This window comes from Macaca nemestrina, chromosome 11, assembly GCF_043159975.1.
Source record: "Macaca nemestrina isolate mMacNem1 chromosome 11, mMacNem.hap1, whole genome shotgun sequence".
Classification (NCBI taxonomy): Eukaryota; Metazoa; Chordata; class Mammalia; order Primates; family Cercopithecidae; genus Macaca; species Macaca nemestrina.
In genome coordinates, this window is record NC_092135.1 from 123,023,007 (window position 1) to 123,036,799 (window position 13,793).

The 13,793-nt window shown below is 40.3% G+C and overlaps 1 protein-coding gene across 9 annotated transcripts in view; it reads right to left on the bottom strand.

Moving 5' to 3' along the window:
- Positions 1–13,793, bottom strand: part of LOC105481342 (dedicator of cytokinesis 10) — a 281,662-nt gene that overhangs the window by 146,656 nt on the left and 121,213 nt on the right. For all 9 annotated transcript variants that reach the window (XM_071073452.1, XM_071073450.1, XM_071073451.1 and 6 more), the window contains exon 3: positions 9,621–9,710. In XM_071073452.1, the coding sequence (XP_070929553.1) occupies positions 9,621–9,710 (90 nt within the window). The remainder of the gene's footprint in view (positions 1–9,620; positions 9,711–13,793) is intronic.

The following is a 13,793-nucleotide window of genomic DNA, read 5'->3' on the forward strand; positions in this document are numbered from 1 at the left end:
GTGAATTTTTTATGGACAACTAGAGATTTCAACAACATTTACTTCGCCTTAAATCATATTTGTATTTACCATTTAGTCTTGGGTCCTGTTTTCATTTTTGTTTTTTCCTTTCCAGAATTCATTTCTGGTTTGAACCCCTTGCTTAAAATCTGAACTTTTCCTCGCTCTGGTAACCTAGTGTTATTTGGATGAAGACAGTACATAATCATCATCGTGTGTGTGTGTGTGTACATGTGTAGATGTGCTTGTAGAGATAAGTATTTGCTTTTATTCTTTTTTATTTTTCTACAGACAGAGTCTCACTTTGTTGCCCAGGCTGAAGCTCAAGGGCAAACGCATGGCTCAATCATGCGGTCTCGAATTCCCGAGCTTAAGCCATCCTCCTGCATCAGCCTCCTGAGTAGCTGGGACTACAGGTGCACACCATCATGCCCAGCTAATTAAGTTTTTTTTTTTTTTTTTTTTTTTTTTTTAGAGATGGGGGTCTCACTATATGGCCCAGGCTGGTCTTGAACTCCTGAGATCAAGCAATCTTCTTGCCTTGGGTTCCCAAAGTGCTGGGATTACTGGTATGAGCCACTGCACCCAGCCTGCTTCTGTTCTTTCAATGTTATCATACCGCCTAAGTCCCCAAGAGTTTTATGCCATGACCAAACTGAGACTTGGATTCTCGAATTCGTTACTTTCTCCTCACTTCATCATTATTCTGCTCTTGCAGCAGGGTTGGTTTCCAGAAATCAGAGAGGGCTTTGTTGTCAGAGTAACTTGCTACCTTAGTACTTTGTCAGTATTTCTCTCAGCCATTCAGCTGAAGTGGTCCCTAGACCTTTGTTCCTTCTTGAGCCACTGTATTATTCTCAGTTCTCTGCTCCCTCATCTCCTTTTGTTAAGAGAGACTGAACCAAGAGCTTAGTTTTAATTAGTGTGCTGAGCTTTCTTCCGACTTTATATGATCCCTTTGTGTATATTAAAAGAAAAACTTCGTTGTAAAAGTTTTGCTTAGGAAGTTTGCATCCTATTTCTAGATCCCTTTAATTGCCCCCCTCTCCTCCTCAAACCCCTTGTGGGAGTAGTGCTTGTTTTATCACGGAACTGTTTAGATATTTTTTATGGTTATGGATGCTCATTTTAAGCCACTTATGAGATTCGGATAAAGACAATGCTCTCCAGTAGTTGTTTTCCAAATGTTTTCATACTATTGCTATATTTGTTTTCAGAATCACAGCATTGGGATTTTTAATATCCCTATTTAAAGATGGAAAAACAGGCAGAAAGGTTAATAGTTTGCCAAAATGAAGGATACGTTCCCTTGTGAGGAGTGGAAATACCCTCATCCAGTAAGGCTAGTGAGCATGTGGTATAAAGGAACTTATCAAAGGACCAGAGATGAGAAAATGTGTAAGAACATGGAATATGATGTCAAAGATAGCAGAACCTTAATTCTGGCTCTGTGTGAACTTGGGCAAGTTTATTACACATTCAGAGCCCATTTTCTAGGCTGTAAGATGAGGTAATAACACCTATTTCACAGAGTTCTCTAAAGTTTTCACATATGCACAATGTATAAGCAAATATGTACGCAGCTAGAGCTTGATGTTAACATGCAGTGTTTTAAAAGATGTGAAATAAACCTATGCTTTTGTGTGGTGAATGTTTAATTTTACATTTAAGAGATAGGGAGGAGAATTAATAACAGATAGAAAAGGAAGAAGCTGTTCATTTTAGTGAACTCCCATTAAAATATGACGTCATTCAAGATTTTTAAAAAAAGAATGCCTAATGCCTTTCAAAAGAAGCTGAGAATTGTCAAAGTAGAGAGCAGTGAGAGAAAACTCAAATCTTTTACCGAGCTGGATGTGTTGAGACTAGAGTCTTGCCAATCTGTTGCCTAGCAACCATGGTATTTGCCCTTGCCACCCCACAGGGAGCCACAGGGCAATTTAGTACAGGGTGGACCAATAAGGTTGCTTAATACACTTGCGGTAGGTCAAGCAAGTGTTTCTACAAAGCTCTACAAACGTCAATGAATTCATTTCAGTGCCAGCATAATCTAGTTTCAAAAATCCAGCCAATGTTCCTGAAAGGGTGGTCCACTGACTGTATGCATCAGAGTCACCTGAGCAGAAACCACAGTGGGGCTGTGAGGGTGAAGACTGGGAGAAGTTTTCTTTCCAGAGAAACATAGCAATTTTATAGCAAAATACCCTATTGGCAGTTAGCATCGCAGTTAGGAGCCCAGGGGCGGGGCTGGTGGCATATGTCCAGATGTTGGATCTGTCTATTCCTGGCTGTCTAACGCTGGCTGGGCAAATTTCTTAATGCTTCTATGACATAGTTTCCTTGTTATTAAAAGGTGATAATGATGATAATAACAAACATATGTTTGTAATTGCTACAAGTAAAGGGCTTAGAAGTGTATCTGGCACAAAGTAAGTAGTCAATAAAGGTTAGCTGCTATTAGCAATTGGGGTTAAGACTTTTTGCAGTGTAATTCTCTGGGACTATTTCTCAGTCTTAGCCCAGCTCTTTGGTGACCTCTTTCTTTTTATCTGCTGTCTCCAGGCCTGACTATTCATGTTCCATTATCATCACGGGATACTTGTAAGTAGGGTTTATCTTCTTCCTATCCTATAAAACACAGGTTTCACTTTATCTTTATCCTTAAAATCAAGGACTACTATGGGAGTTTTTGCAGGGTTTTCAGTACTAGTGACACAGAAAAATTAGCAGGGAATAAAATAGTTTTGTCCCAGGCTTCCTCCTTTATTTTTTTTTCCTATTTTAGATCCATACAGTTGAGAAAAAATATGATCAGAAGATTCATTCATGTTGCCCAAGAGAGTCGAATGTTGTGTACTGAGCTTTGCAACATAAAAGTTTAGCAGGTATTTGGGATCTAGGGCGAAAGGCACTCTACTTGGTTTCTCCTTGGAGCAGTTCTTAGAGAAGTAAGATGCTGATACAAGAGAGAAAAGAAAGCCACGAGCAGTTGAAAAGGAATTAAGGCAGGAACAAAAGTGAAGGTGAGAAATTTCCCCCCAGGAGCAATAATAAACAAATTTTGTGGTCAACTTTTCCTCAGCTGAAGGTGACAGTCTCAGAGAACAGATAGATGAAAAGATCTATCTGGACATTTGAAGTTGTGAGGTAGAAGCTCTTGAAACACAAGCAACACTGAAGGCCTCTGGGAACCCTAGAATAGTCATTCGAAGTCTCTTGTGTTGTATGGATCCAGTTATCTGCTTTTCATGCCATCTTTCCCCTGGAAAAGTAGCTACACTTGAAACCTTGGTTGGATCTAGAGATTGGTGGTGGAGGTTCTGAATGGTCCCAGAATTTAGAGTTCGGGATAATTGGCCCTATCTTGAAAGCATGCCTGGCAATAAAATGAGGCAGTGTTAATACGTGGGAGCTGAAGGAGGCTGGCAGCCAAATCCAAGGCTCCGAAAGCCTTGGGTTCTAGAGACCCAGAGCCACCAGCTGGGAACACTTGTTCATGTGAGAGCAATTGGAAACTGCTGAAAACTGGAAATATACAAATGCTGTATACACACACCCCCAAAGAGGGCAAAAGGACCATGAAATGAAAAGTCCCTAAAATGATAGAAACATTTATAAATCTGTAGTAGTTGCATTAAAAATGACTGAGAATGGACTGTGTTTGCTGAATGTAATTCACTTCTGTGACTGAAAGACAAGCCCAGCAGGTGGAATCCTAAAGCAAGACACGCATGAGGTTTTGAGTGCTCCGCATGCCATTTTCATCAGCAAACTAAAACAATAATTAAAAAGAATCTGAAGTAGTCTTTTAGGTAACTATCTAATGACTTGAAGAATTATGTTGGAGTTTTAATTTTTGCAGACAAGTTTAGACAACAGGCTTCAATTGCTTCCAATTCTGGCAGCATTTAAAAATACTTTTTTTTTTCTTTTTTTTTTTTTTTTTTGAGAGGGAGTTTTGCTCTTGTTGCCCAGGCTGGAGTGCAATGATGCGATCTCACATCACTGCAACCTCCGCCTCCTAGGTTCAAGTGATTCTCCTGCCTCAGCCTCCCAAGTAGCTGGGATTACAGGCACGTGCCACTATGCCCCGGTAATTTTGTGTTTTTAGTAGAGACGGGGTTTCACCATGTTGGTCAGGCTGGTCTCGAACTTCTGAGCTCAGGTGATCCACTCTCCTCGTCCTACCAAAGTGCTGGGATTACAGGTGTGAAACACCATGCCCAGCTCCCCCATCTCTACTAAAAATATATTCTAACTAATTTTTCCAAAATAGCTTTTAAATTACAAAATTTATATGTAATATCACAACAAAAGAGAATTACATACGTTGAAAATCAATCTCTCCCCTCCCACTAGAGTCCCAAACTTGTAGGTAACCAATGTTATGAGTTTGATGTGTGCATTCTTTTATCCTTTTCCTAGCCTTATATAAACATATTTATGTATAGGTTTTATATCTTTCATGATATCATACTACAATTCTGTGACTTGGTTTTTTCTCCTAACAATGTATTATGGGCATCAGGGCGGGCGTGGTGGCTCACACCTGTAATCCCAGCACTTTGGGAGGCTGAGGTGGGTGATCGCTTGAGGGTGAGGAGTTTGAGAACAGTGTGACCAACATGGTGAAACCCCATCTCTACTAAAAATACAAAAGTTAGCCAGGCATGCTGGCAGGCGCCTGCAACCCCAACTACTCAGCAGGCTAAAGCAGGAAAATTGCTTGAACCCGGGAGGCAGAAGATGCAGTGAGCAGAGATTGCGCCACTGCACTCCAGCCTGGGTGACAGAGGAAAGACTCCATCTCAGAAAAAAAAAAAAAAAAAAAAACATGGGCATCAAAACTAAGCTATTTAAATAGATATGATTTTTTATTTGTTTTATATTATTACAAAATATAAATGTGAAAAAATTTTAGCCTCACCCTTATTAATTGATAATTCAAAATTTCCAATGTGGCATACATGTCTGTTAATTAGATTTTTATTCCCAAGGGTGTTTTCATACTATGCGTTTGTATGTTGATACATGCTGCTTTAAAAATACTTGTGAATTACATTTCAAAAGTTACAGATGTGAGTATTTCAAACATCGTGTGACAGTGTTTCTTTCATTGTATTGTTATCATTGCTAAATGTTGTTTGTCTTAAAATTTTTCTTCCCTAAAATTGTTCTTTTAATTTCTATTTCCATGACTACTAGTGAGCCTGAGCGACCTTGTATACCTCTTAGCCAATTGCATTTCTTCTTTTAAACAGACTGCCCATCTCTTTTGCTCATATTTTCTCGGGTTATCTTTTTTTAAATTAATTTGCAGGATTTTGAATACTAGGAATGTCTGTATTTATATGTGAGTGTGTGTGTTCAGCAAAAGATATAATGAATTACAAATGATTTCTCTGATTAAATATTTTCTTTTGACTCTGTTTATGGTACCGTACATTCATCATACAAATTTGAATGTTTTGTTTGGTTAAATCTGTCAGTTTTCCCTAACTTCCCACTTAAAAATGTTTTTCTACATTTTTATAACCTTTATTTTTGTTTGTTTGTTTATTTATTTATTTATTTATTTATTTATTTATTTATTTATTTGAGACGGAGTCTGGCTCTGTTGCCCAGGCTGGAGTGCAGTGGCATGATTTCAGCTCACTGCAAGCTCCGCCTCCCAGGTTCACACTATTCTCTGGCCTCCCCCTGCCAAGTAGTTGGGACTACAGGCACCCGCCACCAAATCCGGCTAATTTTTGGGTTTTTTTTTTGTATTTTTAGTAGAGACGGGGTTTCAACGTGTTAGCCAGATGGTCTCAATCTTCCGACCTCATGATTCACCCGCCTCGGTCTCCCAAAGTGCTGGGATTACAGGCGTGAGCCACCGCACCCGGCCTATAACCTTTGCTTTTAAAACTTAGATTATTTTATTCATCTGGAATTTATTTTTGTATGTAATATGAGATATGGACACAACTTTATTTTCTTCCAAAATGGATAGTTGAGTAGTGTTTGTTGAATTGTCCACTCTTCCCCAGAGACTTTGAAGTGCCATCTTTACTAAATCTCTTAAATAATATTATGCCCTTAAATTTGTTCTAGATATTTTTTGTTTCACTTGTTTATCTGTTCATTCCAGAACACAGAAAAAGATGTAGAGTGCCCCAATTTATTTTTTAAAGCTAGCATCTCTCTAATACCAAAGGAAAAAAGAAAACTAGAGCCAGATTTCACTCATAATATCAACTCCAAAATTTGAAATAAAGTAAAAACAATTAGAAGACAACACGGTATTAAGGTAATAATACAACTTGAAGTAGAAAGTTATACCAGAAATACAAGTAGGGATCCATAGGACAACAGCCCATTGATTTTATTACAGTGCTAACTAAAACAGAAAAGCTGTTGTATTAATAGGATACATATGCATGTGATAACAGGGCAGCCAGTCTTTATAAACACCCTAAAATTTCATAGAAAGACACCTTTTAAAATACAATAAATGCCAGAAATGAACATAAAACACCATCTTTCATAAAGGGTGAAAGATACTAAAGTCTCCCCCTAAATTCAAGAATAAGACATACTGCCTGGTATTAGCATTATTATTCAATATTGTTTTAGGGATATAAAATAATAGAATAAGACAAAAATCAAAGAAACAATATTCTTGTTAGAAAAGAAGAAAATTTTAATTGTTTACTCCTATACACCTAAGAAATTAAATACGAACTATTAGGAATAGAGCTAGTTATTTATATTAGGACATCAACAGCTTTTTAAAAATATCAGTAATTAACAGTAGGAATTAATTCATTAAGTAATTAACAGTAAGAAAAAGAAATGGAATTTTAAAATTCCACTCACATTTGTGACAAAATGGTAAGGACCTTAGAATAAATTTTACAACAAAGTTAAAGATCTTTATGAAGAAAATGCAATGTATTTCTGAAGAACGCATAAGACCTGGTTAAAGTTCCCTGTTGGGAAGTCAGTGTCATAAAAATGTCAAATCCTGCCTAAGTTAACATATATTTATTGGAGGTTTCAATAAGTCTGATTGTCTGGTATAAAAATTATTTGCCAGCTTTTTTTTAAGAATAGTGACACCCTACCGTATGCTAAGACTTTCTCTAAGGCAACTCTAAACAAAATATTATTGTACTGATATCACACACTATTTTTATCAGTAAATGGGAAAACAGTATTCTCAGATATCCTGATGTTATCTGAGTCTGCATTTTTTCTTTTTTCTATCTCCTTAAAAGGTATTGTAATGCAATGTGAACTTTGGGAAATACATACAAAATAATGGAATTGGGAAAAAAAGACCGATAAAACAATGATCTGAACTGAACAGTACAACAGAAAAATGTACAGTCATATTAATATTAATATGTACACTAATAAGGCTAGCTTATATAACATAAATATGTTAAGAGCCGAGAAAAGATATTGCTATTGTATGCAGCTTTAATGAATTCCTTGTTGGGACACGGCGCTTTCTCAGGGTTCAAGACTGAACTTAGATTCCACTACTTTCAGTTTGACCTGTGCTGGGCTAAATTTTATCACCATATTTTCTATAAGGAAAGGATAAGCATCATTTATTTATTCAGTAAACATCTGCTAAGTAGCTGCTAGGCACTGGCTCAATTCCTGCTCTAAAGCCGCCTGGAGTCTGGTTAGAAGAAAAATAAGCCATTTTGTGGGCCTCTTACACACCAATAAAATGCAAGTCAATGGTATACTCAGAGATGTTCCATCAGTCCTCGATGTAGTTTGGCTATGTGTTCCCATCCAAATCTCATGTTGAAATGTAATCTCCAATGTTGAAGGTGTGGCCTGGTGGGAGGCGTTTGCATCATGGGGGTGGATCCCTCATGAAAGGCTTGTGCCATCCCCTTGGTGATACATGAGCCCTAGCTCTGAGTTCACATGAGATCTGGCCATTTGGCTGGGCACAGTGGCTCCTGCCTTTAATCCCAGAACTTTGGGAGGCCAAGGCGGGCAGATCACTTGAGGTCAGGAGTTTGAAACCAGCCTAGCCAACACGGTGAAACCCCATCTCTACTAAAAATACAAAAGTTAGCCTGGCATGGCCAGGCGCGGTGGCTTATGCCTGTAATCCCAACACTTTGGGAGGCCAAGGTGGGCGGATCATGAGGTCAGGAGATAGAGACCATCCTGGTTAACATGGTGAAACCCCGTCTCTACTAAAAATACCAAAAAAAAAAAAAAAAAAAAAAAAAAAATTAGCCGGGCGTGGTGGTGTATGCCTGTAGTCCCAGCTACTTGGGAGCCTGAGGCAGGAGAATGGCATGAACCTGGGAGGCAGAGCTTGCAGTGAGCTGAGATCATGCCACTGCACTTCAGCCTGGGCGACAGAGTGAGACTCCGTCAAAAAAAAAAAAAAAAAAAAAAAAAAAAAAAATTAGCCACCATGGTGGTGGGCTCCTGTAATCCCAGCTACTCAGGAGGGTGAGGCAGGAGAATCGCTTGAACCTGGGAAGCGGAAGTTGCAGTGAGCTGAGATCATGACACTGCACTCCAGCCTGGGCAACAAACCAAGACTCTGTCTCAAAAAACTAAATAAATAAATAAATAAAAATAAATAAAAAAATAAAAGAAGTGCGTGGCACCGCCCGCTCCAGGCTTTCACTCCATGACATGCCTGCTCCCCCTTTGCCTTCAACCATGAGAGTAAGCTTCCTGTGGCCTCCCTAGAAGCCAAGCAGATGCCAGCACCATGCTTCCTGGACAGCCTGCAGAAACGTGAGCAAATTAAACCTCTTTTCTTTATAAATTACCCAGTATCAGGTATTTCTTTATAGCAATGCAATAATGGCCTAATATAGTCCCTTCAAGCTGTCTACAGAGTTTTACTGTTAACTATTTCCATAGTTAGTCCTAAAAAGAGATACATCTTCAAATAAGAACTCCATCATCCAAAATTCTCATGTAGTATGGCTGCTCCTAAGGCTCAATCTACATAAATAAAATTAAATCAAATCTTTGTATTGGGAATACTTACATCTTTCTCCACTTGTGGGTTTTAAGTTAATTAAAAACAAAAAGAAAAATCTAAAACTTGAACAGTCACCAAATAATGTGAAATGATTAAGAGGAAGATGGAGAGTCATCTAACAAGTAATGAAGATTGAAAGACATCCACTAGGGCCAGGCGCGGTGGCTCATGCCTGTAATCCCAGCACTTCAGGAAGCTGAGGTAGGTGGATCACTTGAGGTCAAGAGTTCGAGAGCAGCCTGGCCAACATGGCAAAACCCTGTCTCTACTGAAAATACAAAAATTAGCCAGGCATGATGGCGTGTGCCTATAATCCCAGCTACTGCGGAGGCTGAAGCACAAGAATTGCTTGAACCCGGGAGGTGGAGGCTGCTCTGAGCAGAGGTGGTGCCACCACACTCCGAGCCTGGGTGACAGAGTGAGGACCTCCCCCCACAAAAAAAAAAAAAAAAAAAAAAAAAAAAGGACATCCACTAGTTAGAATATTTGGAATTATCTATTGAAAATGAGAGGAAGATAATAATAGTAAATTGCATTGAGAATCCCCTGGGAAAAAGCAAAAGCCTTATAAATAAAACATTAGAAGCATCACATTTACCTCCTTCACCAGTAAATTTTCTGCCTTGTGCTCTGCATCTTCAGGTACTGTTGAGTACAACGTGCGGATATCCCAGGAAACTGTGGCTGCCTGAAACGAACAATGAAAAGAAATTGAGTCCTCCAGCTTAGAAGTGTTGAGCAGACTAGCACACTGAAAACACAAAAGGGAAGTCTTTTAGATCTTAGTATTTAAAGTTATTTAAAGTTAACAGAAGACAGAAGTACTTCTGTAGTTCTTCCCAATTTAATCTCTAGGAGAGAAGATGCAGACATTTATTTGATTACCAGTACTAGTATTTTTACAACAGTGACTGTTTTTACTGCAGCTCATAGTTTTAAGCTGTTTCTGCCTTTGCAGAAAACAAAAATTTAGGCATCTGTATGTTTCCAATTTAGCTTATTTCTATTGGAATCTTTTTTTTTTTTTTGAGACGGAGTCTTGCTCTGTCACCCAGGCTGGAGTGCAACGGTGTGATCTCGGCTCACTGCAACCTCCGCCTCCCGGGTTCAAGCGATTCTCCTGTTGCAGCCTCCCTAGTAGCTGGGATTACAGGTGCCCACCACCACCCCCAGCTAATTTTTATATGTTTTCATAGAGACGAGGTTTCATCATGTGTTGGCCAGACTGGTCCTGAACTCCTGACCTCAGGTAATCCACCCGCCTCGGCCTCCCGAAGTGGAATCTTTTTTATTATTGCTGCTAAGGCTAAAATAAATTTGAAATGAAGAAGAAAACTTACAAAATCAGCATTATTTGAATAATATTGTAAATGATCTCAAATATCAAAGGATAAACACAGTCCCTTTTAGAAGCTAACTGTGCGTGTGTGCGTGTGCCTGTGCGTGTGCACATACAGTCGTAGTTAGGGGTGGGAAGGAAGAAGGAGTGTTTAGTGAATCTGAACCTTGAAAAAAAGAGGTTGTGTTTTTGGTGTCTTTATTTTTGCTGAAATAAGCCATCTATTTTTCAACTTCCATGCTAAATAAACAATATTCTTTTAAATGAATACATATTAATTATTATATAAAGTACTTCTTAAAACAAAACATCTAAAACAGAATTTCATAGGTTATTGCCTCTTATATGTCTTCAGCCCATGAAGCACAGAAGAATGAAATGCCCTAAAACAGCAAGTTTCCACTTCCAGTCATCTGCTTCCTTTAGTCTGTGCACCTCAGTAGTTATAGGGATGCTCAGGTGATGAGTCTGTGACATCCATGGTACCAACAGCTGAGATTTCATATATTGCACATCCCCCAAATCACAGCTATTCATTTAAACTGCTCTGGATTAGCTGTTGGAACAGATAAGAATCTCCAAACCCATCCTCAGTATTGGAGAAGATGGGTAGGGAGGGGTCAAGGGAGTTTTGTCATCCGAGTTCACAGCCTTTGCTGGCAGCGCTGCCACCAAGGGCGGTGTCCTTCCCATCATTCCTTCTCTTCCAATCCTGGACTCTTATTTTCTCCAAATCTCTCCTTTCTTCACTCCTGATGTAAGCTCGGTAAGTGCACATTTTATTTTGTTCACTTATAACCTCAGTGCTAGTTGGATACCTAAATGATTCTTTGTTGAATTTATTGACTGGGTGTATATGTGTGTTCCATAAGAGGATGAGAGAGTGTGGGAGCATATATGTGTGTGGTGTGTGTGTGTGTGAGCATGTGCAATTGGGTGGGTGTGTCGGTGCAATGAGTGTGTAGAGTGTGTGTGCATGAGACTGTGCTGCATTTGAGTGTGCGTGTTTGTGCGGTGTGTGTGTTATGTGAGCATGTGGTGAGCATGTGGTGAGTGTGTGTGGCGCGGTGTGTGTGTGTGGTGTATGTGCATGTGTAGTGTGAGAGTGTGTGGTGTGTGTGTGTGATGTGTATGTGGTATGAGTGTGTGTGGTGTGTGTGTATGTGTGGTGTGTGTACTTGTGTATGTGGTGTGTATACAGTGTATGTGTGTGGTTTGAGTCTGTGAGCATGTGCAATTGGGTGTAGTGTGTGTGTGCAATGAGTATGTGTGGAGTGTGTTAGTGTGTATACATGAGTGTGTTGTATTTGAGTGCATGTGTATGTGTGATGTGAGTGTGGTAGTGTGTGTGTGGTGTGAGTGTATGTGTGGTGTGAGTGTATGTGTGGTGTGAGTGTGGGCGTGTGTGTTGTGTGTGTATGTGTGGTGTGAATGTGTGTATGGTGTGTGTGTATGTGTGGTGAGTGTGTGTATGTGTGGTGTGGATATGTGGTGTGGATGTGTATGGTGTGTGTGTGTGTATGTGTGGTGTGTGTGGTGAGTGTGTGTATGTGTGGTGTGTATATGCATGGTGTGTGCATGGTGAGTGTATGTGTGGTCCGTGTGGTGTAAGTGTGCTGTGTGTGGTGTGTGTGTGGGGAGTGTGTGTATGTGTGGTGAGTGTATGTGTATGTGTGGCATGTATATGTGTGGTGTGTGTGTGTGGTGTGTTTGTATGTTGCGTGTATGTGTGGTATGAGTGTGTGTGGTGTGTGTGTGGTGTGAATGTGGTATGTGTGGTATGTGAATGTGTGTGGAGTGTGTCTGCATGTGTATGTGTGTACACATGTGAATGGGTGTGATGTGTCAGTGTGTGTGTGGTGTGAATGTGTGTGGTGTGTGCGGTATGTGAAGGCATGTGGAGTGTGTCTGCATGTGTGTGTGTATACACATGTGAATGGGTGTGATGTGTCAGTGTGTATGTGTGGTGTGAATGTGTGTGGTGTGTGTGGTATGTGAATGTGTGTAGAGTGTCTGCATATGTGTGTCTGTACACATGTGAATTGGTGTGATGTGTCAGTGTGTGGTGTGTGTGTGGTGTGTCTGTATGTGTGGTGTGAATGTGTGTGGTGTGTGGTATGTGAATCTGTGTAGTGTCTGCATGTGTATGTGTGTACACATGTGAATGGGGGTGATGTGTCAGTGTGTGTGGTGTGTGTGTGTGGTGTGAATGTGTGTGGTGAATGTGTGTGTGTAGAGTATGTTGTAGTGTGGTGAGTGTGTGTGTGGTGTGTATGTGTGGTGTGTATGTGTGGTATGAGTGTGTCTGGTGTGTCTGTATGTGTGGTGTGAATGTGTGTGGTGTGTGGTATGTGAATGTGTGTAGAGTGTCTGCATATGTGTGTACACATGTGAATGGGTGTGATGTGTCTGTGTGTGGTGTATGTGTGGTGTGTGTGTGGTGTGTCTGTGTGATGTGAATGTGTGTGGTGTGTGTGGTATGTGAATGTGTGTGGAGTGTGTCTGCATGTGTATGTATGTACACATGTGAATTGGTGTGATGTGTCAGTGTGTGTGTGGTATGAGTGTGTGTGGTGTGTCTGTGTGATGTGAATGTGTGTGGTGTGTGGTATGTGAATCTGTGTAGTGTGTCTGCATGTGTATGTGTGTACACATGTGAATGGGGGTGATGTGTCAGTGTGTGTGGTGTGTGTATGTGTGGTGTGAATGTGGATGGTGAGTGTTGTGGTGTGTGTGTAGAGTGTGTTGTAGTGTGGTGTGTGTATGTGTGGTATGTGTGGTATGAATGTATGTGGTGTGTCTGTGTGGTGTGAATGTGTGTGGTGTGTGGTATATGAATGTGTGTGGAGTGTGTCTGCATGTGTGTCTGTACACATAAGAATGGGTGTGATGTGTCAGTGTGTGTGGTGTGTATGTGTGGTCTGTATTTGTGGTGTGAAAGTGTGTGGTATGTGAATGTGTGTGGAGTATGTCTGCATGTGTATGTGTGTACATGTGTGAATGGGTGTGATGTGTCAGTATGAGTGTGTATGTGTGGTGTGAATGTGTGTGGTGAGTGTTGTGTGTGTGTAGAGTGTGTTGTAGAGTATGGTGTGTGTATGTGTGGTGTGTGTGTGCGGTATGAGTGTGTGTGGTGTGTATGTGTGGTGTGAATGTGTGTGGTGTGTGGTATGTGAATCTGTGTAGAGTGTGTCTGCATGTGTATGTGTGTACACATGTGAATGGGGGTGATGTGTCAGTGTGTGTGGTGTGTGTATGTGTGGTGGCAATGTGTGTGGTGAGTGTTGTGTGTGTGGAGTGTGCATGTGTCTGTACACGTGTGAACGGGTGTGATGTGTTGGTGTGAGTTTGTGTGCATGTGCACATGCATGTCGGGAAGCACGGGGTTTGTATCCTATGAAAAAGGAAGAACGTCATGTAGATTTAACAAGA